The sequence below is a fragment of the Oryctolagus cuniculus genome, chromosome 1 (genome assembly GCF_964237555.1).
Source record: "Oryctolagus cuniculus chromosome 1, mOryCun1.1, whole genome shotgun sequence".
Lineage (NCBI taxonomy): Eukaryota > Metazoa > Chordata > Mammalia > Lagomorpha > Leporidae > Oryctolagus > Oryctolagus cuniculus.
Window position 1 is genome coordinate 237,837,770 of NC_091432.1, and position 26,432 is coordinate 237,864,201.

At 50.6% G+C, this 26,432-nt stretch overlaps 1 protein-coding gene across 14 annotated transcripts in view; it reads left to right on the forward strand.

The window, feature by feature from the left end:
• EHMT1 (euchromatic histone lysine methyltransferase 1) overlaps positions 1-26,432 on the forward strand; it is a 186,227-nt gene that overhangs the window by 91,999 nt on the left and 67,796 nt on the right. For 7 of the 14 annotated variants that reach the window (XM_051838873.2, XM_051838869.2, XM_051838870.2 and 4 more), the window contains 4 exons: positions 7,346-7,503; positions 7,815-8,003; positions 21,516-21,593; positions 23,077-23,194. In XM_051838873.2, coding sequence (XP_051694833.1) covers positions 7,346-7,503; positions 7,815-8,003; positions 21,516-21,593; positions 23,077-23,194 — 543 coding nt within the window. The remainder of the gene's footprint in view (positions 1-7,345; positions 7,504-7,814; positions 8,004-21,515; positions 21,594-23,076; positions 23,195-26,432) is intronic. The other 7 variants (XM_051838871.2, XM_070059748.1, XM_070059770.1 and 4 more) reach the window with 3 other exon arrangements.

The following is a 26,432-nucleotide window of genomic DNA, read 5'->3' on the forward strand; positions in this document are numbered from 1 at the left end:
ATAGATAGATTGAAAGTGAAAGGATGGAAATAAACATTACATTGAAAAAGTAACCAAAAGAGAGCAGGATGTCCACACTAATGTCAAACAAGATTGAATTTAAATTGTAAAATGCTGTAAGAGCCAAGGTAGCACATTTTACATAAGCAGTAAGTAAAGCAGGCAAGAGAACAATTAGCTTTGTGTGCCTAATGGTAAACCCTCAAAGTAGGGGAAGCAAAAATGGATAAAATTGAAAGAAGAAGTAGGAATTTCTACAATAATAATAGAGGTCAATACCCATTCTCAGTCCTAGCTAGTACAGTCAGGCTGGAAATAGGAAGCTCAACAGGGTGAGCCTGCTCATTCTAAGACATGTACACAGTACACTCTGCCTACACTGCAGTGTGCACATTCTTCCTAGCTGGATCATGCGTTAGGTCTCTGTGTTTTAAAAAGTAGAGATTCAGAGCTTACTACAAAGCCACAGTAATCAAGACACAATGATTCTGGCATAAAGACGGACGGATGTCCGTTCCTGTGTGGTCAGTGGTTTTTGACAGACCATTTAGTCGGGAAAGGACAGCTTCTCAACCAACAGTGCTGCAAAGACTGGACGTCCATGTCCAGAAGAATGTAGCTGGGCCTCTGCCTACCATCACCTGTAAAAGTGAACTCAAGATGGGCCCATGGCTCGCATGTAAGCCCCTGAAGTCTAAGAGGAAAATGAAGCGGGAAGGACTCATGACTTGATTTGGCAATGATTTTATTTTTATTTTTGTTTACTTTTATTTTGGTATAAGACTGTCGCTCCCCCTCTTCGTGGAGGAACGACACTAAACCCTGCCTAGGCTTCATATCCGAGTCACGGCACCATTATGTCGCTCCCCCTCTTCGTGGAGGAACGACACTAAGCTTCATATCCGAGTCACGGCACCATTATGTCGCTCCCCATCTTCGTGGAGGAACGACACAGGACCCTGCGCTGTTCTTTCGTCTGCTCGGCCCTTCCCGGGTTTGCTGCTCGTTCTTCCCGGGTTGGCTACTGACCCTTCCACCTCCGTGGAAGGGCGGTTCCCCCTGCCACATTCCCCACTTCCGCAGGGGAGCGGCACACCGCCGGCTGGCTTTCTCGGGGGCTGCACAGATGTTCCCCTTAGATGTTCCTCTTAGATGTTCCTGGTGCATGCCGTCTCTCTCCTCCTATATAGTCCTCCTCCGCCAATCCCAACTCGGCTGCCCACACGCCGAGCACGCTGCTCTCCTCCAATCAGGAGCAAGTCCTACAGTTTATTGGCTGAACTGGAGGCAGCTGTGTAGAAGCTGTTTTCTTCTCTCCCAGCACCATATTGTGGGAGAGCAGATGCATAGAATAAGTCTTAATTCCAGTAACTTAGTCTAGTCCGGGTTGCTCCCCACATAAGACATTAAAAGTACAAGCAACAAAATAACAGACAGATGGGACGTTATTTATGAGAACTAAAATGTTTAGTGCATCAAAAGATATTTTCCATGGAGTCAAAAGGCAACGCACAGAACCCACCCAGAATATCTAAATAAGTCCTACAACTCAGCAACAACGCAGATGACCTGAAGGTATGCAGGTGTTTCACAGACATGAGAAGATGCTCAGCCCCACTGCCCTCTGAGGAATGGGAATCAAAAGCACTGTGGTTGCCCCAAAGACCTGTTAGGATTTAGGATTGCAGCTATCCAAAACATTTAAAAAGAAAAGAATAAATGTTGCTGTGAATGCGGAGAATTTGAACCCTGTGCACTGTTGGTAGTATAAATTGACTAGCTGCTGTGGCAAGCACAGAATCACCGTAGGATTCAGCTGTCCTTTTGGGTTTATCCCAGTGAAAGTGTGACCTTGAAGAGCTGTTCGTGCACCTTTGTGTACAGCAGCAGTGTTCTCGACAATCTGAAGGTGACAGCAACCAACAGAGGACCATCAGTGGATGGGGGAGCAAAGTGCGATCCACAGCTGCAGTGGAGAGTACTCGGCCTTCATGGAGAGGGAATTCGGCAGCCTGCCACCACATGGAGGAAGCTTGAGAATGTTGCGTCTTGTGAAGCAAGCCAGTCAGTGTGTGATCACACTTAATGAGGGCCCTGAGCAGTCAGAGTCCTAGGGACTGGCCGTAGAATGATGGCTGCCAGGGGCCTCTTCTCTGAGGCAGAGTCTCAGTTTCTGGAGATGATGATGGTGATGATTGTACAGTGTTCTGAATGTATTAGTGCCACTGAGCTAGACCTTTAAAAATTATTCTGCTAGTAAATGTTGCATGTGTCTCACCATGAAAGAGTGGAGCAAAATACTCATTTCAGAAAGCTGTTTGATGCCTTCACACTCGAGCAAGCTCCAGACGCCTGCCCTCTGACCCTGCCCTGTGGCCATGTCACTTAGATGCCCTGTATTGTGACCCTGCACTGTGGCCATGTCACTAGATGCTACGCTGTGGCTGGGTCATGGGAGAGAAATGTCTGCTTTGTCTCTCAGGGTCGCTGGGTGAAAGTTCGCCACAGTTTGAATTAGTCAAATTGAAGTCTCCATGTGGGCTGGTAAGGAGGAAGAGAATGGTGGCCCTGAGAGGCAGGGGGTAGGCATGGCGTACCATCTCCAGCATTGTGGACAGCCAGGCCCTGCTGTCTGTGGCCTGAAGGAGAAACTTGCACTGGGCTGCAGAGTGGCCTCCAAGTGCTTGCCCAGCCTCTGTGTGTTCTGTCTCGTTTCCACCCTCCTTCACCTGTGTCTGCGCTCTGGAGCCTTTTGCTGTTACCCTGACTACAGCCGCCCCACCTGAGCAGCTGAACCATACCTGTCCATCCACTTCCACTCTTGTGGCTGCCTGTCTCTGGCTGCCCTGTTGTGGGTCTCTGGGCCTGTCCTGTGAGAGGCAGTCGGTGCTGTGGGCTCCTATTAGGTCTCCAGATCCCTCTGTCCCCATTGCTCTGTCACTGATGCTCCTGTCCACTTGACCCCACCCTCAGGGCCCTGGACATCCTCACTGAGGTCTGAGCCTCATATCCTCCTGCCTCGTAGCCTCTTTTACTCCTGTTGTGTCTTCCTCCTGGGTCTGGACCCTGCTTTGACACAGCGAAGTCTTCCTTGCTACATGGAGGGAGCCCCACCTTCACCTCTTGTTGGTAAATATTCAGGTGCTCTGTGGCCCTGCAGAACATCACTGAGACATTCTGGACTGTTGTGTAGTGTTGCAAGCTCATGGCTTGGCTGAAGATTCCACAAGGACAACTTGTTGACTGGGAAGAAAGGGTCCTGAGGTCCTTGGTCCTGCTCTGCAGGTCATTGCTGGATGGGCAGTGGTGAGTGCCTTGGGCATTGTGGGCCTTCGGTCTCTGTCCCAACCACTCACAGGGCTGCAGCGTGCATGCGGCCCTGGAGGATCTGAGAGGAACTTGCTCAGCTGCCTGTGAAGCAGACCGGCCTGGCTGGTGCATGCAGGACTCTGGGCTACTGATCTGAAGTCAGGGGAAGAGTCCAGTGAGACCCTTCTCCAGGATCCCGTGAGGATGCCGTCCTCCGTGGACGTTCAGTCCCTGGAGGAAATGGCCTGGTGTTTGCATAGAACCTGCAACCAGCTTCCCGTGTAGTGTGAGTCATCTCTAGATGCTGACAGCATGTACACACTATTTTTTGTTGTTTAAGGAATAATGAAAGAAAGAAGTCTGCATACATTCAGTACAGATGTAGTTTTCTGAGACAAACAATGTCACTTCGCAGTGGATTCATGCCCTGGATGTGGGAACCACAAACATGGGAACCAACCATTTATTTTTTCAAGTTTAAAAAAGATTTTATTTATTTGAGAGGTAGAATTACAGATAGAGAGGGAGAGATAGAGAGAGGTCCTCTACCCATTGGTTCATTCCCCAGATGCCTGCAACAGCTGGCGCTGAGCTGATAAGCCAGGAGCCAGGAGCTTCTTCCAGGTCTCCCCCTTGGGTGCAGGGGCCCAAAGTCTCCCGCCATTTTGTACTGCTTTCCCAGGCCATAGCAGAGAGCAGGATTGGAATAGACACAGCTGGGACTGGAATGGGTATCCATAGGGAATTCCAGTGCAGTTGGCAGAGGCTTAGCCCATGGTGCCTCAGTACTGACTTCCAACCATTTTAAAATTTTTTTTAATTTACTTTAATTTATTTGAAAGGCATAGTTGCAGAGAGGGGTGGGAGGGAGGGAGGGAGAGAGGTCTTCCATCCACGGTTTCACTCCCCAAATGGCTGCAACAGAGCTGAGCCAATCAGGAGCCAGGAGCTTTTTCCGGGTCTCTCACGTGGGTGCAGGGGCTCAAGGATTTAGGTCATCTTCCACTACTTTCCCAGGCCATAGTAGAGAGCTAGATCAGAAATGGAGCAGCTAGGACTTAAATTGCCATCTGTATGGGATGCCACAGCTTCAAGCCAGGGCTTTAACCCTCTGCGCCATCGTGCCAGGCCCCTCACAAGCTGATCGTAGTGGTAGAGCCGTTGTAGGGCAGCCTCAGGGTCTCCTGGCACTCGGGGACAGCTGTGCTGCAAGAGGCATGGGGTGACTGTCCCAGCTCCTGTGGCATCAGGCTGTGGAGCTGTAACGTGGATGCTGAGCTGTGGCTTCCCACACTGAGTGTTCCTTGAGCTCTCACATCATTTTGTAGAACTAGAACATGATGTATTTTTGTCCTGCCCTTTAATAATTTTCTTTATGCTTCCAATGTTTTTTTTTTTTTCTTTTTTAGATTTATTTTATTTATTTGAAAGAGTTACAGAGAGAGGTAGAGACAGAGAGAGAGGTCTTCCATCATTGATTCACTCCCCAGATGGCCGTAATGGCCCAAGCTGTGCCAATCTGAAGCCAGGGACCAGGAGCTTCTTCCTGGTCTCCCATGTGGGTGCAGGGGCTCAAGGACTTGGGCCATCTTCCACTGCTATCCTAGGCCATATCAAAAAGCTGGATCAGAAGAGGAGCAGCCGGGACTAGAACCTGTGCCCATATGGGATGCCGGCACTTCAGGCCGGCATCAGTTAACCTGCTGCACCACCAACCCACTGCACCACCAATTCCAGTGGTTTTTAAGTTGTTTTTTATACCCTGGAACTCTACCATAAGAGTGTCGTTACATAAAACCAGTCAGCATAGAGCTGCTTTTTTCAGAGGGGTGTGCTGGCATTGTGGTATAATGGGTTAAGCTGCTACTTGCGATGTCAGCATCCCATATCAGAGTCCCCACATCTCCGCTTCTGATCAGCTCAGTTCTAATGCACCTGGGGAGGCAGTGGCAGATAGCTCAAGTGCTTGAGCCCTTGAAGCCCAGGTGGGAGACCTGGTGGCGCTCCTGGCTCCTGGCTTTGACCAACTAGCTGTTGTGGCCATTTGGGGAGTGAACCAGTGGATGGAGAGAGAGAGAGAGAGACGGAGGGAGGGAGGGAGAGAAAGCGCTCTTCCCTCTGCTGGTTCACTCTCCAGATGGCCACAATGGCCAGGGCTGAGCCAGGCCGAAGCCAGGAGTTTCATCCGAATCTCTCAACGTGGGTGCAGGGGCCATCTGCTGCTGCTTTTCCAGACATGTCAGCAGGGAGCTGGATTGGAAGTGGAGCAGCCAGAACTCGAGCCCTTACGGGACGCCGGCGTTGCAGGTGGTGGCTTGGCCGGCTGTGCCATAGCGCTGGCCCCGATGCTCTGCTTTCCTTCCTTGCTGCCGTCTCTTGTTTTGAAAACCACTCCCCCAAAGCATCCAGACGTTCATTCTTTACTGCTTGTCTCTTTCTTTTTTTTTGAAAGATGGTTTTTATTTATTTGAAAGGCACAGTGATAGAGGTAAATAGAGAGAGAGCAAGAAGAGATCTTCCTTCCATTGGTGCACTCTCCAAATGGCAGCAACACCTGGAGACGGGCCAGGCCAAAGCCAGGAGCTCAGAACTCCATCTGGATCTCCCACATGGCTGACAGAGGCGAAGTACCTGGGTTACTTTCTTCTGCCTTCCTAAACACAGTAGCAGGAAGTTGAATCAGAAGCAGAGCAGCCATGACTCAAACCAAGCACTACCAGCATTGGCTTAACCCTGCTGTGCCACAATCCTGGCCCCTCCAACTTTTTTTAAGGTTTTTTTTTTTTTTTTAATGTATTTGAAAAGCAAAGTTACAGAGAGGCAGAGGCAGAGAGCGAGTGAGAGATCTTCCATCTGCTTGTTCACTCCCCAAATGGCCACAATGGCTGGAGCTGGGCCTATCTGAAGCCAGGAACCTGGAGCTTCTACCGGGTCTCCCATGTGGATGCAGGGGCCCAAGAGCTTGGGCCATCTTCTACTGCTTTCCCAGGCCATAACAGAAACCTGGATCGGAAGTGGAGCAGCCGGGACTCAAACCGTCGCCCATATGGGGTGCTGGCACTGCAGACAGTGGCTTAACTTGCTATGCCACAGTGCCGGCCCCCCTACTTTTCTTTTAATGGCAGACTGGACAGTAGCCTTAGGGTCCTGCTCTTCTGTTAGTTCTTGGGGAAAGGGTCCTGGTGGACTGTAGAGTAGAATTACACAGAGTGCTGAGGTCACGGTATGATCCTGATATGGTTGTACATGCAGCCCAGGTAGGCTGACCTGCCCCACAGTAGCATGGACTGGGACTGGGACTGGGACTGGGACTGGGTGCCTCCCTCTCAGCCCCATGCAGTTCCCACCGTATTTGCTGTGTTGTGCATGCAGGTTCTTTCTTTTTTAAAAAATTATTTTTGTTATTGTTGGTTTAGTATTTGCAAGGCAGAGTAACAGAAAGAGTGGGAGAGAACAGATCTGTGTGCAGGTTCACCCCCCAAGTGGTTTCAATAGCTAGGACTGGGCCAGCCCAAATCCAGAAGCCTGAAACTCCTCTGGGTCTCCAATGTGGTTGGCAGGGGCCTGAGGAGTCAGACCATCTTTGGCTGCCTTCCCAGGTACATTAGCAGGGAGCTGGGTAGAAAGGGAGCAACTGGGACTACCCTGGCTCTTATGTGGGATGTTGGTGTCACAGGTGGCAGCTTAACCCACTGTGCCACAGCACTGGTCCAGTTTCTAAAGTAAGAGGGTTTTCATTTGATTGTTCTAAACCAAGGAGGTTGGGTGTGGGAGGCACGTCGAGATCTGCTTCTGTCTGTGTGATTTTGGTTTTCTGCATGCAGGCTGCCGGTACCTTTGCTCCATGTGTTTTTGTGAAGTGTGTTCCCAGCACTAGTCTGGAAATTGTCTCAGCTTCCTCTGCAGTTGTGACTTGTGAGAGGTGCCTGATGTGGGATTTGGGTGATCAGTTTTTGTGAACTGTCTCCTACCTTTAAGAAACATTTGAATGGTATCTTTTCCTTTCTTGTCCCCTTTTGACTTTTTTTTTTTTTAGCTTGCTTGCCTTTTGTTTTAGCAGCTGCAGTGTCTCGCAAGAAAAAACGAAGAATGGGAACCTATAGCCTGGTTCCTAAGAAAAAGACCAAAGTGTTAAAACAGAGGACGGTGATTGAGATGTTCAAGAGTCTAACTCATTCCACTGTGGGTCCCAAGGTAAGGGGAACCTTTGACTTATTTGCCGTGTGTGCAAATAAGTGTGGGAAAACAAGGGTCATGTGAGGTTGTCCGTGGTCTGTCTGGACGACCTTCCCTTCCTCTGAAGTCCTCTCTCTGGGCAGAGCCTCTGGTCAGGTGAGTCACTGGAGACCCACCCACCTCGTTCTCCTCATCCTTCTCCCTCAGCCCTGCCGCCTGCCCGGCTCGCTATGGTCCTGTCCCTGGCAGGCGCTTGCCCTCACAGGCTCTGCGGGTTGGCGTGGATGTGTGCAGGACCTGTCTTGAGGGCGTGCCCTGCCGTGTTGCAGGGAGAGAAGGAGCTGGGGGACAGTGCACTCCACGTGAACGGGGAGAGCCTGGACGTGGACTCCGAGGAGGACGACTCCGATGAGCTCGAGGAGGAGGAGGAACACGGGGCTGAGCGGGCAGCTGCGTTTCCCACTGAGGACAGTAGGACTTCTAAAGAGAGCACATCGGAAGCTGACCATGCCCGAAAGGTAAGAGCAGGGGAGAGAGTCCCCCATCGGACTGCAGGAGATGAGAGTCAGCAGTCTGGCTTCTAGGCCTGGATAAAATGTCCTCTTTGCTTTAGACTTGGATTTTCATATTTTATTTCGCTTGAATTACTGACTTTATCTTATCTTAGAAGTGTCTGTCTCCTGTACCACATGCATTGGAGTTAGGCCTCAGAGGTTTTTCTTTTTCTTTTTTTTTTTTTTTTTTTTTTTTTTTTTGACAGGCAGAGTGGACAGTGAGAGAGAGACAGAGAGAGAAAGGTCTTCCTTTGCCGTTGGTTCACCCTCCAATGGCCGCCGCTGCAGCCGGCGCACCGCGCTGATCCTGGCAGGAGCCAGGAGCCAGGTGCTTTTCCTGGTCTCCCATGGGGTGCAGGGCCCAAGCACCTGGGCCATCCTCCACTGCACTCCCTGGCCATAGCAGAGAGCTGGCCTGGAAGAGGGGCAACCGGGACAGAATCCGGCGCCCCAACCGGGACTAGAACCCGGTGTGCCGGCGCCACAAGGTGGAGGATTAGCCTATTGAGCCACGGCGCCGGCTTCTTTTTTTCCTTTTTTAAAAGGTGTATTTATTTGAAAGCCAGAGTAACAGAGAGAGACAAAGGAGTCTTTCTGCTGGTTCAGTCCTCCAAATCACTACAATAGCCAGGGCAGGGCCAAGCTGAGGCCAGGAGCCAGGAACTCCATCTGGTTCTCCAACATGGTTGACAGGGGCCCAAGAATCTAATCCATCTTCCACTGCCTTCCCAGGTGCATTAACAGGAAGCTAGATCCATAGTGGATCATCTGTGACTCAAACTGGTACCCTGACCCAGGATGCTGGTGCAGGCAGCTTAACCCGCTGTACCACAGTGGCCACCCCACTAATCTTCTCCTTAAGCTCCAGGTTGGCAGGAGGTGTGACAGTGATTGCCCGAGTGTCTGTGCTGACTTCCTCCTGCAAGCACGGGCTGCTCTGTTAGGCCCTGTGTCCTTTCCTTACTGGACTTCTTCCATAGTGCAGAGCCCCTTTCGGGGCTACCTGCCTTTGGGGTGGTGTATGTGCCTCTGCTGACACCAGGTACATCACAGAGTGGCTAGGACTGCTTGCTTTTCAGATGGCTTCATCGTGGGCCCACTGAAGACCAGTGAAGAGCTGTGGTGGGAGCAGCCCCTGCTGGGTTCGCCTTCACTGAGGCTCTCCTGTGGCTAGGCGCTTGCTGTCTGTGGGCCTCTCACAGCCGCATGCCGAGCCCAGTATCCCAAGGAAATCAGGAAGGTCTCACGTATACAGTGTATGGTAGGCTGTGAATTTATTTTTTGAAGATTCATTTATTTGAAAGTCAGAGTTAGAGAAGGAGAGGCAGAGAGAGAGAAAGAGAAAGGTCTTCCATCTGCTGGTTCATTCCCCAATTAGCCGCAATGGCCAGAGCTGTGCCCATCCGAAGCCAAGAGCTTCTTCTGGGTCTCCCACGTGGGTGCAAGGGCCCAATGCCTTGGGCCATCTTCTACTGCTTCCCCTGACCACAGCAGAGCTGGATCGGACGTGGAGCAGCTGGGACTCACACCGGCACATATGTGGGATGCCGGCGCTGCAGGCCGGGGCTTTACCTGCTGTGCCACAGTGCCGGCCCTGACTGTGAATGTTGGGCTGCGTGCATGCTGCTGCAGTTCTGAGAGGGCAGATTCGATGCTCTCACTGGTGTGGACAGAGAGTGGAAGATCCCGGCTGAAACAGGTTCTGGTGGGGTTCAGGCTCGGCAGGCTCTGGGGACACTGAGGACACCTGGCCATCTTCAGCTCTGTGGGAGGGGTCTGTTGGCAGCGTTGTAGAACTCAGCGGTGAGAATGGGTTCAGGTGAGCTGGCTTAGATGGTGACCTGCGTGAGAAGAGCTGTGGTACTGATGGCCTTTGTCTTTTCCTGTCAGCCATGGCTCTGTAGGGCTCTGTGGGGTCACCCCCAGCAGGTGAAAACATGGTCTTTTATAATTTTCAGGGTTTTCCCTTGTTTTATAGTGAAGTATTAGGGAAAACAGCGAGTGATGGTTGATTTACCTGAGCATTTGTTCTTTGTCTCTTAGTCTAGCTAGTGGTTTGTTAATTTCTTATTAAAAATGAGTTACAGACAGAGAGAAGGAGAGACAGAAAGGTCATCCATCCGTTGGTTCACTCCCCAGATTGCAGCAACTGTTGGCACTGGGCGGATCTGAAGCCGGGAGTTCCTTCCAGGTCTTCCACGTGGGTGTAGGGCTCAAGCCCCCGGGCCATCTTCTGCTTTCCCAGAGCACAGCTGAGAGCTGCATGAGAAGAGCTGCAGCCGGGAGTAGAAGTGCCAGCACACGGATGCCAGCACCACAGGCGGCGGCTTTGCCCACCGCACTACAGCGCTGCCCCCCCCCCCCCCGCCCCCCTTAGCTTTTAAAAAACAAAGCTTTTTGTTTCGTTGATTTGTTTTTAAAATATTTTTTTATTTGAAAGGCAAAGTGACGGGAAGGGAGGGAGGGAGGAAGAGAGAGAAAATGAGACAGAATCCCCTCTACTGGTTCCCTCTAATGACCGCAATGACCAGGGCCGGGCCGGGCCGGGCTGAATGAAGCGTGGAGTTTCGAGCTCCCTCCTGGTCTCCCACATGGGCGATTTGTTCTTGCCTTTCTTGAGCCTGAGACACATCCTTAGATTGTTTGTTTCTTGAGATCTGTGTAGTTTTTTTGATGTAAACATTGATTATTATTTCCTTTTTAGTGCTGCTTTTCTTGTACCTACTAGATTTTTTGTATGTTGTATTCCTGTTTTCATTTGTTTCACAGAACTTGTGGATTTTCCTTTTGATTTCTTTGATGACCCATTGTTAATTCCATAGCATATTGTTCAGTCTCTATGTATTTGTATAAATTTCCTAAGTTTCTCTTGTTGATGCCTAATTTTATTTCATTCTTGTCAGAAAAAATATGATCTGATTATGATTTTTCTGAATTTGCTGAGACTTGATCTGTGTCCTGTTCTCCAAGTCTATCTTTTTATTGCTATTTTTTAAATATTTATTTACATATTTTGAAAGTCAGTTACAGAGAGAGGGGGAGAGATGCCAGGGGTGAGGGGTAAGAGAGAGCTTCCATTGCTGGTTTGCTCCTCAGATTGGAGGATGTTCTGTTGTTATTGAGAGAGTGTGTTCCGGAGCGGTTGGGTGAAGTGTCCTGTACATGTCTGCCAGTCCATTAGGTGTGTAGCACAGGTGGACCCTGATGCTTCTTTGTTCACATTTGTCTGGACAGCTTGTCTGTTTTTGAACATTATGTCAAAGCAAAGCCCGGTGCTTTCTTTAGATCTCATAATGTTCATTTTATAAAGTTGGGTGTCCTACGTTATGTGTACATTTGCAATCTTTATATCTTCTTGTGGAATTGATTCCTGGATCATTCAGTAGTTCCTTCTTCATCTCTTTTTATAGTTTCTGTCTCAACATCTATTTTGTTGATATAAATATAGCCACTCTGGCTCACTTTTGATTTCCATTTGTGTGGTAAATCTTTTCTATCAGTCTGTATGTGTCTTTTTTTTTTTTTAAGATTTATTTATTTGAGAGGCAGAGTTACAGAGAGAGGGAAAGGCAGAGAGGTCTTCCACCCACTGGTTCACTCCTCAGATGTCCTCAATGACTGGAGCTGAGTTGATCCTAAGCCAGGAGCTTCTGCCTGGTCTCCCACGTGGGTGCAGGGGCCCAAGCACCCGGGCCATGCTCCACTGGCTTCCAAGGCGACAAGCAGAGAGCTGGATTGGAAGAGGTTCACTGAACCAGTGCCCAGAGGGGATGCCAGTGCTGCAGGTGTAAGCCCAGCCCACTATGCCACAGCACCGGCCCCCTGTATGTATCTTAAAATTTCCTTAAAATTTATTTTGTTTATCTGAGAGGCAGAGACACACAGAGAAATAGAATGGCCAGTGGCCATGGCTGGGCAGGCTGAAGCCAGGAGCCATGGGCTCAGTCCTGTTTTCCTACGTGGGTTGCAGGTACCCAAACTACTTGAGATATCACCTGCTGCCTTCCAGGGTGTGCATCGACAGGAAGCTGGAATTTGGAGTGGGCTCATTTCTTCAATCCAATATATATTGAAGTGCAGACATCTAAACCAGTGCATTAACTGCCAGACCAGATCCCTGCCCTGGTCTGTGTGAAGTGAGTCTCTTAGAGACAGCATACCATTGAATGTTTTTTTTTTTATTCTTTTTTTTTTTTTTTTTAAGATTTATTTATTTATTTGAAAGTCAGAGTAATAGAGAGGAGAGGCGGAGATCTTCCATCCACTGGTTTACTCCCCAATTGGCCCCAACGGCCTGAGCTGGGCTGATCTGAAGCCAGGCTACAAAAGTTTCCTCTAGGTCTCCCATGTGGGTGCAGGGGTCCAAGGACTTGGGCCATCTTCTACTGCTTTCCCAGGCCACAGCAGAGAGCTGGTTCAGAAGTGGAGCAGCTGGTTCTTGAACTGGCGCCCATATCGGGTGCTGTTTTGAACTGGTCCCCATATGGAATGCCAGCCTTGCAGGCAACAGCTTAGTCAGCTACACTAAGACACTGGCCCCTCATTTTTTAATTTGAGAGACCCACAGAGATCTTCCAAAATTTGGTTCACTCCCCAAATGCCATCAATAGCCAGGCTAGGCCAGGCCTAAGCCAGGTCTCCCATGTGGGTACAAGACCCCCAGTATTTGAGTCATCACTTGCTGCATCTCAGGGAGTGCATGAACAGAAAGCTGGATCCAGAGCAGAGGAGCCAGGACTCAAACTTGGGCACTTGCATATGGGATGCAGGCATTCCCAGTAATTGCTTAATCACTGGCAAATTGCTTAATTGGGGGAATTTAGTTGGTTTATAATTAAGTTTAGGGGCCAGCGTTGTAGCATAACAGGCAAAGGCCCCACCTGTGTCACCAGCATCCCATGTTGGCGCTAATTTATGTGCCTGTTGCTCCACTTCCAGTGTAGCTCCCTGCTAATGGCCTGGACAAAGCAGTGGAAGGTGGCCCAACTTCTTGGGCCCCTGTACCCTCGTGGGAGACCCTAATCAAACCCTCCTGCCTCTGGCGTTGTCCACCCCTGGCCATTGCAGCCATTGTGGGTGTGAGTCAGTGTATGAAAATTTGATCTGTCTGTCTTTCCCTCCTCTTCTGTAACTCTTACTTTCCAATAAATAAATAAGTTTATTATTAATAAGAGTCTTACTATTTTATTAATATTCTTGTTTGATTTGAATATTCTTGTTTTCTTTCTATTTTGTTTTTCAACTTTTTGTTCTGTTATTTTGCTGTAGTGATATTTTTTTCTTTGTATGTTGATGATAGTAGTCATCTTTGTATCTCTGGTGGTTGGGGTGTCTGTGCTGGTGGATATCTGTGTCTCTGGTGGTTGTCGGTGTCTCTGTGCTGGTGGATATCTGTGTGTCTCTGGTGGTTGTCAGTGTGTCTCTGTGCTGGTGGATATCTGTGTGTCTCTGGTGGTTGTCAGAGTGTCTCTGTGCTGGTGGATATCTGTGTGTCTCTGGTGGTTGTCAGTGTGTCTCTGTGCTGGTGGATATCTGTGTGTCTCTGGTGGTTGTCAGAGTGTCTCTGTGCTGGTGGATATCTGTGTGTCTCTGTGCTGGTTGTAGTGTTGTCTCTGTGCTGGTGGATATCTGTGTGTCTCTGGTGGTTGTCAGAGTGTCTCTGTGCTGGTGGATATCTGTGTCTCTAGTGGTTGTCGGTGTCTCTGCTGGTGGCTGTTATCTGTGTCCCTCTGTCGTGATTGTTGGTGTGTGTCTGTGATGGTGCTTGTCTTTTTTTGCTTGCAGTTGTAGGACTCCATTAAACTCCATTAGAGAAGGTGAGGCAGAGAGAGAGAGAGAGAGATCTTCCATCTGCTGGTTTACTCCCCAAATGGCATCAACAGCTGGAGCTGTGCTGATCTGAAGCCGGGAAACAGGAGCTTCTTCCGGGTCTTCCACATGTGTGCAGGGGCCCAAGGACCTGGGCCATCTTCTGCTGCTTCCCCAGGCCATGGCAGAGAGCTGGATGGGAAGTGGAGCAGCTGGGACTTAAACCAGCACCCATACGGGATGCTGCACTGCTGCTGCTGGTGGAGGTTTTTTTTTTTTTTTTTTTTTTTTTTTTGACAGATAGAGTTAGACATGAGAGAGAGAGAGAGAGACAGGTCTTTCTTCGTTGGTTCTCCCCTGAAATGGCCACTACGGCTGGAGCTATGCCGATCCGAAGCCAGGAGCCAGGTGCCTCCTCCTGGTCTCCCATGTGGGTGCAGGGCCCAAGCACCTGGGCCATCGTACATTGCCCTCCTGGGCCACAGCTGAGAGCTGGACTAGAAGAGGAGCAACCGGGACTAGAACCCGGCACCTACATGGGATGCCGGCGACGCAGGTGGAGGATTAACCAAGTGAGCCTTGGTGCCGGCCCCTGCAGGTGGTGGTTTTCCCCGCTACACCACAGCACCGACCACCCTCAGTTTTTGCTTGTCCGCAGCAAGTGCCTGTTTCCCTGTTATCTGGAAGCGGCTTTGCTGGGTATCATACTCTTGGTTGCAGGGTTGGTGGATTTTGCTTTCGGAACTTGGATTTGTTTGCTCTGTTCTCTTCCCGTCTGTGAGATTTCTGCTGAGGAATCTACTAGATTCAGTGTGACCGGGTGCTTTTCTCTTGTGGTTTTCAGAATTCTCCCTTTGCGTTGCACTTTTGCTGGTTTAGCTCTGATTTGCCACGGTGAGATCGTCTCTGGGCATGTGTATCTGGGGTCCTTGGGCGGCGTTCCTGGATGCCAGTATCTGTCACTGCATCCAGCTGGGCCCCGTGCCGCCTTTTCCTCACCTTCAGAGGTACCTGTTGCTCAAGTGTTTGTTTATTGAGTGGCTTCTCGGGGATTTATAGTCTTTGTTTTTTCATAAAGTCTTTGAATTCAGATATTCTCTTGTGTTTCATCTAGTGTGTTGAGGCTTTCAACTGTATTTTTTATCTGACTTATGAGTTTGTCATTTCCAGGATTGCTGTTTGGTTATTATTTATTTGTTCGTTTGTTTTTAAAAGTCAGAACAACTGATAGTGGGGGAAGGGAGTGAGAGGGATCTCCCATCTGCTGATTCATTCTCCTTGCCTGCAGCAGCCTGGAATCCTGGACATGGTGTGGAATCCTGGGCATGTTGATACAAGTTTTGGGGTCACAAGTGGCAGCTCTGTCACAGCACTACTTGCCTACATCTCTGTGATTGTTTTTCAGCATCTGTTTGCTGAATTTCTGTTTCATTTCATGCACTATTTTCCTAATCCATGAAACTGTCTTCTCTTGTACTCTCTCTTATCTCATTCAATTTCTTTTTTTTTTTAAAGATTTATTTATTTATTTGAAAGGCAGAGTTACAGAGAGGTAGAGGCAGAGAGAGACAAAGACAGAGAGAAAAGTCTTCCATCTGCAGATTCATTCCTGCAGTGGCCACAACAGCGGGAGCTGCACAGATCTGATGCCAGGAGTCTGAAGCTTCCTCCAGGTCCCCAGGACTCCAAGCACTTAGGCTGTCTTCCACTGTGTTCCCAGGCCTTAGCAGAGAGTTGGATTGGAAGTGGAGCAGCCGGAACCCGAACAGGTGCCCATATGAGATGGCAGCACTGCAAGTGCCAGCTTTACCTGCCTCCCCCGCCAAGCCACAGTGCCAGCCCCTTCTTTTTTTTATATATATAAGATTTATTTATTCATTTTGAAAATCAGAGTTACATAGCAAGGAGACAGAGAGTTCATCCATCTGCTAGTTTACTCCCCAGATGGCTGCAGCGACCAGTGCTGGGCCAGGCCACAGTCAGGAGCCAGGAACCAGGCGTTTCATCCATGTCTCCTATGTGGGTGGTGGAAGCCCAAGCACTTGGGCCATCCTCTGCTGCTTTTCCCAGACCATTAGAAGGGAGGTGGATTGGAAGCGGAGCAGCAGGGATACAAATTAGTGCCTATGTGGGATGTTGGCGTTGCAGGCCGTGGCTTTACCTGCTATGCCACGATGTGGTTTCTTCTAGTCATTGGAGCTCTCTGTCAGGTGTTTGTCAGTGCTGTGGTGTCTGTTGCTAGAGAGCTGCTCGTTCCTGTGGAAGCATCGTGCTAACTTGCTTTCCATAGTTCTTGTTCCCCTGACTGGAGTTTGCTCTTTGTGTGGATCGTTGCCTCTGCCGCTTTCCCAGGGTGGCTTTTGTAGAGCCTGGCTCCTCCTGGAGGCATACGTTGCTGTCAGTTGGGTCGGCCATGCTGGCCCTGATTGTAGTCTGGTGCTGTAGTGATGGCTGTGTGCCTGGGGCATGCAGTCTGGGGGTCGGAGAGGCCTGCTCCCTCTGACAGCCACCCTGGGGAGGGGGTACTGCAGTGACCCAGGCGGGTGTGGTGCATATGGCAGTGGCAGTGCACCCACTCTGACAGTAGACATGCAGGGGACTGTTCCTTAGTGGTGACAGCAAGAGTGGGCCTGCACACTCTAGCTGAGCAGGGCATGTGCTATGAGCAGGTTGACCGTGTTGGTGAGGGGCTCCCCATGTGGACACAAGTCCTTGGTCAGAGCCAGCTGCAGGATTGTTTAGTCCAAGAGCAGCGGTTCAGCTGATGGCAGAGTGGTGGCACGGCTGTGTCCCTGTGTGGGGCCATGCTGTGGGTTCTGGTTCAGGAGAGACTAATTCAATTCCAGTTGCAGACCCCAGGAAGCCACACTCTGCAAGCTTGTGGTGCCTGGAACTTTCCTGATGCTGGACTGCTGATGTGCTCTGCTCCAGGCTGCACTGGGCCTGTCCATTCACCCTTGACCTTAGAATGAGAAGAGCAGCCCGGGAGCCCGGGAGCCTGGGAGCCTGGGTTACAGTTGTCTAGTCTTTGCCAGCTGAGGTCTTCATGGCTTCCAGGGTTCCTGCCCCTCCCGTGCTGGGTTCCAGTACCACGCATCGAAACGGGCAGCTGCGCCTTTGTTTTCTGGTCCTTCTCTGCAGAGGAGGCAGCCGGTGTGGGGCCTCTGCTTGGCTGTCTTCCTTATTGCAGCCCTTTATTGACTGACATTTGTTTCCTCTGCTGATCTAAAGTGCCACCTTTATCACATACCATGTGGCCTATGAATTCGAATCTATTTCTGGCTTGGGTCTTTTGATAGAGGTTCCCATGTCCTAGAGAGACTCTGGACAATGAATTACCCTGAATGACTGCAGCTGTTGAGACAAAAGTAGGAAGTTTAATGGCTATCAAGTCTGCAAAAGCAACAGTGAGCACAAGTGGAATCGAGGAAAATCTGATCAATGGAAAACAAATTATGGCAGGAAAAATCCAAATGTATCAGCGAAACCAGTAAACAGTCATGTTTTTATTATGTAAACCATTCTGGAGAATAGAGAAGAAAAAAAGTACATTGGCACATAAAATGACTAAACTTCAGGCTGAATTCATGTAACACCCTAAATACAACAGTCTTCAGTCAGATATTAGTCATGGGCAGCTGCTTGGCCTAGTCTGTCCTGCATCGGACTGCCTGGGTTCAACATCTGGACATGGCTTCTGACTCCGGCTCCTGGGAGTTCAAGAGTCCATTGCACTGGTGATGGGCACTGGGCTTCTCTCTCCTTGAGGTCTGCCAGCGTTCCCCAGCATGCCCTTGTTCCCTGGTTGCACACTCAGGAGTGAGCCGACCATGGCTGTGTCAGCATCAGTGGTCGCTGCCTCTGTTTTCCAGGACAGTTGTTTCAGCCCACCTGGCGTGCCCTCCGCTATGCTGGCTTCCCAGGCTGGGGGCTGGCTGCCTCGTGGGCGTGGGTGTCCAGTGCTGCTGTGCTGTGGTTCAGATGTGCACTCTCACGGGTTCTTTTTATTTTTATTATTATTATTATTATTATTATTTTTTTGACAGGCAGAGTGGACAGTGAGAGAGAGAGACAGAGAGAAAGGCCTTCCTTTGCCGTTGGTTCACCCTCCAATGGCCGCCGCGGCCGGCGCACCGCGCTGATCCGATGGCAGGAGCCAGGAGCCAGGTGCTTTTCCTGGTCTCCGATGGGGTGTAGGGCCCAAGCACCTGGGCCATCCTCCACTGCACTCCCTGGCCACAGCAGAGGGCTGGCCTGGAAGAGGGGCAACCGGGACAGAATCCGGCGCCCCGACCGGGACTAGAACCTGGTGTGCCGGCGCTGCTAGGCGGAGGATTAGCCTAGTGAGCCGCGGCGCCGGCAACTCTCACGGGTTCTGAGAGTTGTTCTTTTTCATGCTTACCAACACTTGCTACTTTGTTGCTTTCTTTTTTGAAATGCCAATACAAGTCTGTCCTTTTCCAGAAGCAGGTTGTAGGAGCCCAGCGGTCTGGGAATGAGCCCTGACCATGTGGGTAGTTGGCATGGTGTCTTCCTTCTGGGTGGTCCATTCTGTGGTGAGGGCCTTCAGATTGGGAGCTGGTCTCAGCACTGTGATGCCATGAGGTGTGTCCTGGGGTCTGATGCCAATTTGGTGCCTGTCAGTGTGGGAGTGGCCATGCCTGCTCCTGGTCTGGCCTCTGCTGAGCCTCCTTAGGTCTCCACTCTCAGCTCACATACGTCAGACTGTGGTTCCCTTTTTATTCACTTATTTCTTATGTCAGCCACCCTTCTCATTCCAGTTTCCTTGGATTTTCAGCTTATGCCTCTTCTTCACAGCTGTCTTTTCCAGTAATCAACCAACCTTGTATGAAGTAAGCCTTTTTCCTTCCTTTATCATCACATCAGTGGTGTTTTAGAAGGAAATGGAGTTCAGTATGTTGTTAATCTGCCTTTTCTAATTGGTGGATTCATTGCTCAATTTGGTTCAAAAAAAAAAAAAAAAACAACGCTAAAAGCTGACTCAATATGTTGGAATCATACAAAAAAGGTTTATATTTAACAGCGAAAGCTTCCGAGCATTTTCCCTGATGAGTGTGGGAAGGAGGGCACCCATCACTCTCCTGGGTAGACACAGTGCTGACTGTCCCTGATGATGCTGCAGGGCAGAGCTGGGGAGAAGCCTCAGTGCCTCAGTGGACAAGGCGGGTACTGTGCTGAGACCAGGGCACTGTCCTGGAGTCCAGGAATCGGCTTGTTTTCCTTTGTAACTGTAACAGTCAGTCAGAAAGTGTAAAATCGGCATATCAGTAATGTCAGTAAAGGCCTAAGGGTATCTCTAAAGCTGTGTCTAAGTAGAAAACTTCAGAATATACAACATAGAGAGAATAGTGAACTGTGACCAGCAGTTGGCTTGTTCTTTCCCATGTGCTGAGGTCGTCTAGAAGTGGACATCTTCAGTGTTGGTGCTTAAATGATAAGGCCTCTGAAAAGCAAACCACAGTATCACACCTGAAAAATAGCTGAATCTGTTAGTATCATCAAAGTGCCTGGGAATAAGTTTAACAGAAAGTATCTTTACAAGAAGAAGAAAGCTAAAACGTAACTGAAAGAGGTTTTAAGAAAGATCTAAGTTTATGAAAAGACCCATTGTTTGAATGAGAGATCTATTGTTTATCATCTCTCTTTAGCTATAATTTCAGGACATTTGCCATCAAAATCACAGCAGGCCTTTTGGAGGAGCTACTGATCCTAAAGTTGATGTGGTTGTCACAGGAACGGCGTGCAGCAGAGTAGTGAACGTTGACCATGCTGGACGAGCATTGCCGTGGGCCCTTATTCGGAAGGGCAGTTAATGAAGGGGCGGGGGATGTGTAACAGATTATACATCTCTACAAGAAGATGCAGCTGACTGTAAGAGTTGGTGATCTTTGTAGCATTCCTAGGACAGCTGACGCGGGGCGGAGGGATGGAGTTAACTAACTAATTAGAAAATAACAAAGAGAGAGCCTCCATTCTGGAGCAAGGTAGAGGTGAGGCTGCCCAGCCCTGTCAGGGCTAAAAACGCACTGAGATCTGTTTTAGAGTAATTTGCATTATACCTTACTATAGCTGTTATTTTAAAAAGTAAACCCAGGAAGATACAAAGTATCAATACAATTTTGAAATATGAAAGAAAATTGTTAGGAGGCTCTTTCCTATTCCCTGGAACAAAGGAAGAAAGGAAGGCAGGCCTTCTGTCGCTAGAGGCAGACCGGGAAGCCACAGGAAGTACGGACACCTTTGAATCGCTCAGATAAAATTTAGGTTTTATGTGGCAAGAAGTATCAGCAGCATAGCTCAAACTTGATAGGAAAAATAGCGATAATTTACTTAACAAAAAAGCTCTGTGTGTATACACGCACATGCTCATGTGTCTGAAAGCTAGAGTCCATAGAGAAACGAGGCGATGACTGTGCAAGAATCAGAACATAGAAAGTGCAGTGAAGCAATTGGAAACACTCAGCTCCTCTGTTCTCGGGGGGGGGGGGGGGGGGGAGGTCCTGGGAGCAGTGAGCCTCTGGGCAGATTGGCGGGACCTCGGCTGGGGAGCTACGTGTCCTTGGACTCAGGAATCTCGTGTTTGGCTCCACCTTCCATCCTTGCTTGTTGCTGCTGGAGGGACATGGCTGTCAGGGCCTGGGGGAGTCTGGGTATGAAAGAGCCCACAGAGAGACCACACTCAGCTCAGGCCGTGGGGTGGCATCAGTGACACTCCACAGGCTTTGATGTCCTTTGCACTGTGCATGTATTCACATGTCCCCCATGTAGGAAGAAAAAAATAAGGTGTCTCTGTTCTGACGTAGAAAGAATTCTGAAGCATTTTTAAAATTATTATAATCGGAGCGCAGAGAGAGGGAGAAAGAACAAGCTTTGTCTGCTGGTTTGTTCCCTAAATGCCCATGATGGCCAGGGCTGGCTGACACTGAGAGCCAGGAACTCCATCCCAGTCTCCCACGTGGGCAGGAGGAGCCCAGTGACCTGAGCCACCACCACTAGAGCAGAGATGGGTGTGGGCGTCCTCACGTCAGGCTCCTCCCCCAAACATGTGTGTGGTTAGAAGAATGAGGCATTCTCAGAAGCCTGTTCTGTGCACTGCTGCTTGCACAGACCATGTGTGTGACCATGTGTGCTCCTCTTGGACCTGTGCGTGCCTGGACCTGTGAGCAGCACAACAGAAGGGTTCTAGAGCTGCAGTGGGCTCTGGGTGGGCTTGCGTGTACATTGCGAGGCCTCTGACAAGGCTTGCACTGTGTGTATTTTGTTACTTTTTATTACACATGGCATGCGGGACTTGCAGGGCTCTTCATTAGCATGCTCTCCTGGTGTCCACCTGGTGATTCTTGCCTGAGCACACACTGGGGGATGCCTCCTTCTGTCCATGGTGGGATTCCATCAAGGGGCTGCCCTGCTGGCAGGGGCTCCAGGCGGTTGGAACTCAGGGCCTCCTCCTCTGCCTGGACAGGCACACAGTGACTCCTGCGTCCCAGCCAGGCAGCCCAGCCCAGAGTGGATGGACGGTGGGGCTTCTCCCGCATGTATGGACCCCAGTGCGTTTGTACAGACGTGTGTGGATCCAGTCATCTGCCACCCCAGGATCTAATTGGTTTGTTTTCTGTTTGGTTTTTCCTCTCAACCGTGTGTAATCAGGCGGACGGCGAGTCTGAGGAGGAGCCAGAGTCAGTGGACACGGGGGAGGAAGAGGAAGGCGGAGATGAGTCTGACTTGGTAACGCACGCACGTTGCTTGGTGCCTGACAGCAAAGGGCATCAAAAGGCACCAAAGCTCAATCAGTGCTTCATCCACCGTTGTTTACCAAGAGCTCCTGCAGCTGGTGTGGGGGCCGGGAGGGCTCAGCCCCTGGGAGTACTGGAAAGAATGACCTGGGGGTGCTGATAAGAAAGGCCTGTGCAGAGAGAGACAGGCACACGGCTTGGGGAGGGGGGCAGTGGGGCTTGGGACCCCCAGGTTATATGTAGCAGGATGCCAGGCCTGACACTTGACGGCACCAGCCAGATGTGGGGCAAGTTCGGGTGGCTGTCTGAGCTCTGAGGAGGATCTGTGGTCCCACTTGCTGGCTGCATGGGGTGGGCTTGGCGTCAAGGAGCGTGCAGGGATTCTGTTGCAGTGACTGATTGGAGAGGGTGGGAAGGGTTCTATTTGAAGCCTTTGGGGGAGAAGATTGGGTTGGCTGTTCCACGGAGGAGAGGGCCAGGAGCAGATGAGGCTCCACACCGAGTCTCTTGTCACTGGTGGCTGGCTAAGTGGTGGGGGTGAGGTCTGAGCCACATCTAGGTCTGCAGGATGGGGAACTTGGAAACGGGAAGGGCAGTGAGGTCCCAGGAGGGAGCCCTGGACACTTCCCAGCTTTTGAGGAGTTGGCTCCTGGTCCTGAAAGGGGGGCTCTGGTGTGCAGAGAAGGCTCAGAGACATGGGTCCCACGAGCCGACAGATGGGGAGAACTACAAAGGATGGGGACCCCTGGGTTGGGTGGGAAATTGTCATTTCTTAGGATGTTGGAGGAGAGGCCATCTTTCAGCTGTAATACATATTGAGATCTTTTCAGAAGTTCTGCTTGGCGGGAGCACAGGGTAGCGAGGACTTTTGTACAGAGGGGAGTTGGATATGCCCGTCCTCAGTAGGGTGACGCCCAGTTCCGGGGGTTCATGTGAGGGAAGTGACAGGAGCGCAGTCAGTTGGAAGGGCTCTTGGGCGTGTTGTCATAGATTCTCCTTACCACCCACAGGAGGTAAGAGACCCTCAGTCCACGCCAGTGTGACACTTGCCTCCCTGGTGTCGGAGGGCTGGGAGTGCACGCTGCACACATACTTGTGAAATGGGTCAGTTAGATGCCCCTTTAAGAACATGTACTTGGAAACATCTCAGAATGTTCCGTGGGCCTGGTGGCTGGGGGATGTGGTCCCTCTGGCCAAGCTGGCTTCTCTGGTTCCTGAGCAGAACTTTGCAGGCTGTTAGCACGTGCGAAACTGAAACGGGAACTGAGTTTAGCGAGATGTGTGGGGAAAGGCCTGGGTATCTTTAGACCATGACCCAGAAAAATGTCTCAGAGCAAATCAAAGTGAAATTAATCCTGTAGGTGAAGAATCGAGATAGAGCAAGCATTTTATTTTGTAGGCCAGCGGCTCCTCGTGGTTTGCTTCAAGAGCTCCCCATGCTTTGCCTCTTACCTGCCTGCCCTTTGGTTCTCCAGAGTTCTGAGTCCAGCATCAAGAAGAAGTTTCTCAGGAGGAAAGGGAAGACTGACAGCCCCTGGATCAAGCCAGCGAGGAAGCGGAGGCGGAGAAGCAAGAAAAAGCTGAATGTGCCAGGTAGATGCAGCGTGGCTGTGTGCAACGCTGCAGGCTGTGGGGTGTGGCCTGGGGTTGGGGTTCTGCACAGGATTCCATTTGCAAAGAGTGCTCCACTATTTTAACAATGCTTGGAAAGACTTGGAGGAACTCCGGTGATCCCACACGACCCCCTGCACACCTCCCAGGCTTCATTGTTGAGCACTGAGCTAGATGGATGCTTCAGCACCTTCCAGGGAGACTGATCCTGGGTCCCGTGTGGACGTCCTCCACACTGCAGGGTTCTGAGCACTGAGCTAGACAGGATGCTTCAGCACCTTCCAGGGTGACTGATCCTGGGTCCCGTGTGGACGTCCCCCACACTGCAGGGGTCTGAGCACTGAGCTAGACAGGATGCTTCAGCACCTTCCAGGGTGACTGATCCTGGGTCCCGTGTGGACGTCCCCCACACTGCAGGGGTCTGAGCACTGAGCTAGACAGATGCTTCAGCACCTTCCAGGGTGACTGATCCTGGGTCCCGTGTGGACGTCCCCCACACTGCAGGGGTCTGAGCACTGAGCTAGACAGGATGCTTCAGCACCTTCCAGGGTGACTGATCCTGGGTCCCGTGTGGACGTCCCCCACACTGCAGGGGTCTGAGCACTGAGCTAGACAGGATGCTTCAGCACCTTCCAGGGTGACTGATCCTGGGTCCCGTGTGGACGTCCCCCACACTGCAGGGGTCTGAGCACTGAGCTAGACAGGATGCTTCAGCACCTTCCAGGGTGACTGATCCTGGGTCCCGTGTGGACGTCCCCCACACTGCAGGGGTCTGAGCACTGAGCTAGACAGGATGCTTCAGCACCTTCCAGGGTGACTGATCCTGGGTCCCGTGTGGACGTCCCCCACACTGCAGGGGTCTGAGCACTGAGCTAGACAGGATGCTTCAGCACCTTCCAGGGTGACTGATCCTGGGTCCCGTGTGGACGTCCCCCACACCGCAGGGGTCTGGAGGCTGTCCCTGGACCACATGGCAGCTGCTGTCCTTCGGTCATCAGCTGCTGTTGGAGGAGTTGCAGGACGTCCCCTAACCCACAGGACTAGCGCTCAGCTGAGGTGGACTGCGCACCCAGTGAGGTTGTGTTAAAGTGCAGTTTGCTGAGTTTCCCACCTGCTGACCCATGAGACCACTGCCATCCTGGGTGGCCTCAGTGCCCTCTGCTCTTGCTTCCCAGGCAGCCCCTGAGCTCCTCTGCTTCTGCAGTCCACGGAGCAGTTGATAGTGTTCTGTGTGAATGGAGCCACTGTGTGTGTGTGTGTGTGTGTGTGTGTGTGTCGCAGTGTCTGTGTCATTGTGTGGCCACACCAGGTTTCTTTGTCCATTCACCTGTAGTTGGACCTGAACTCTTTGCAGTCTGGATTGCTGAAGGAGCAGCTGTGTGCATTTGTTCCAGGTCTTGAGGACACAGATGCATTATTTATCTTGGAATACCTCGGCGTGTGATGGCTGAGCTGTGTGGTGTTTAGCTTTTTGAAAAGCTGCCAGCCTGTTCTCAGGAGCCCTTCTCATGCCCTCAGCCCAGCACATGAAGGTTTAGATCCTTTCATTTCCTTGCTTTCTGGTCTCATGGCTCTGTTGGCAGTGCCATAGGGTCTGCTGCCATTCCCGTTGGCTGTCATCGAGGGAACAGCTGGCTGCCCATCTCAGCTTGCCTGTCCTCACTTCTGTGCACACCTGTCTACACCTCCTGTTCAGGCTGTTGGGTACTGGTCTCTGTTCAGTGGTAGATGGCTTTTGTCAGGTGGATGCCCTGCGTGCACTCATGTTCCTGCATTGTCTGTGGCTTGCTTTTTCATTTTCTTAACAGCATTAGAAAATCAGTGGTGTAAAATATTTTGTTGGGCTAAGTTATGTATTATTTTCTTTTATGGTCCATGCTTTATATACCTTAAGAAATTTATGACTAACCCAGGTCCTGGGCACTGTACCACGTTCCCGTGTTGCAGTTGTAGATTTATCACACACAGGTTTTTGTCCCACTCTGCGCTTGTGTTGGTTATGCTATGAGGCAGTCAGGCTCACCTTGTGTGCATGGTCTGCACTTGTTCTTGCACCATTGGTCGCGTGGACTTCTGCTGAGTTACCTTGGAGCCGGGCCGTCTCCATCCTTCCACCAGTACCACACAGCTGCAGCTCTTCTAGGTGACCCTGCTTTTCAGTGGGGTTATCAGTTGGGTGCTTCAAGGGCCACCGTCCTCTGAAAAGGGGGAAGGGTAGCACTGCAGAAGGTGGGGTATGGGCAGTCATCAAGGTGGCTCCCAGGCTTGGCTGGTGAACAGGAGCCTCAGGTGTTCCAGGAGTTGTCTTCTTGTCTCTTTGCTGCAGGTGATTGGTTGAGATCAGAACACTCCATGTGGCTTTTACTGTTGGCTGACAAAATCATTTGTAGATCTGCCACTAACCATTGTTTTGGGGTTAGAGATTCCATCTTTGTTGTCTTGGCTATAATGTGAAATAGATGATTAAATGTTTATTCACATAGGATTTTGGTGGTGGTGGTGTTGGGGATTGATCTTCCATATGCTGGTTCATTCCTCTCACGGGTCCACAACACCCAGGGCCAGGGTAGGCCAAAGCCAGGAGCCCAGAACTGCATTCATGTCTCTCTGTGGATGGCAGGGGCCCAAGTTCTTGGACCATCATCTGCTGCCTGCCAGGGTTCACATTAGCAGGTAACCGCATCATAAGTGGAGTCATCAGACTTGAGCCAGCACTCTGATAGGGGATGTATGTACTCTGATATGGGATGTGTGTGTCCCAGGCAGCAGCTTAGTCTACTGGGCCATGATGCCTGCCCCAAATCGCGTTTCTTTATGTAAAGTGTTGAGAATTACACAAAGAATACTCATGTTTTACAAATTGATGGTGCTGAGTTCTCAAAGGTGGTTTGACTTTCCTGAGATCTGGGTGCAGAGCATGGTGTAAGTTGGAATTCACCCTGTACTGCTTTGCTTACATCACTTATTTCTGGTTGTTGAATTAGTGTGGACGACTCGTGTTTAAAAGGTAGCTGGGAGCTGTGATCACTTGCTCTTGGTGTGTTCAACATCATCTAATGTAAGTGCCCACTTCTCCTGGCCTCCTCACTGAAACCCCGGCAGCTTTGTGCATCTCTTTCCAGAGGTGTGGACGGGCTTCGCCTGCTGCTACCTCCCACATACCCTCTAGAACAGAGGAGGCCAAAGCAGTGTCTGCACCTCCCACCTCTATGGCTGCAGA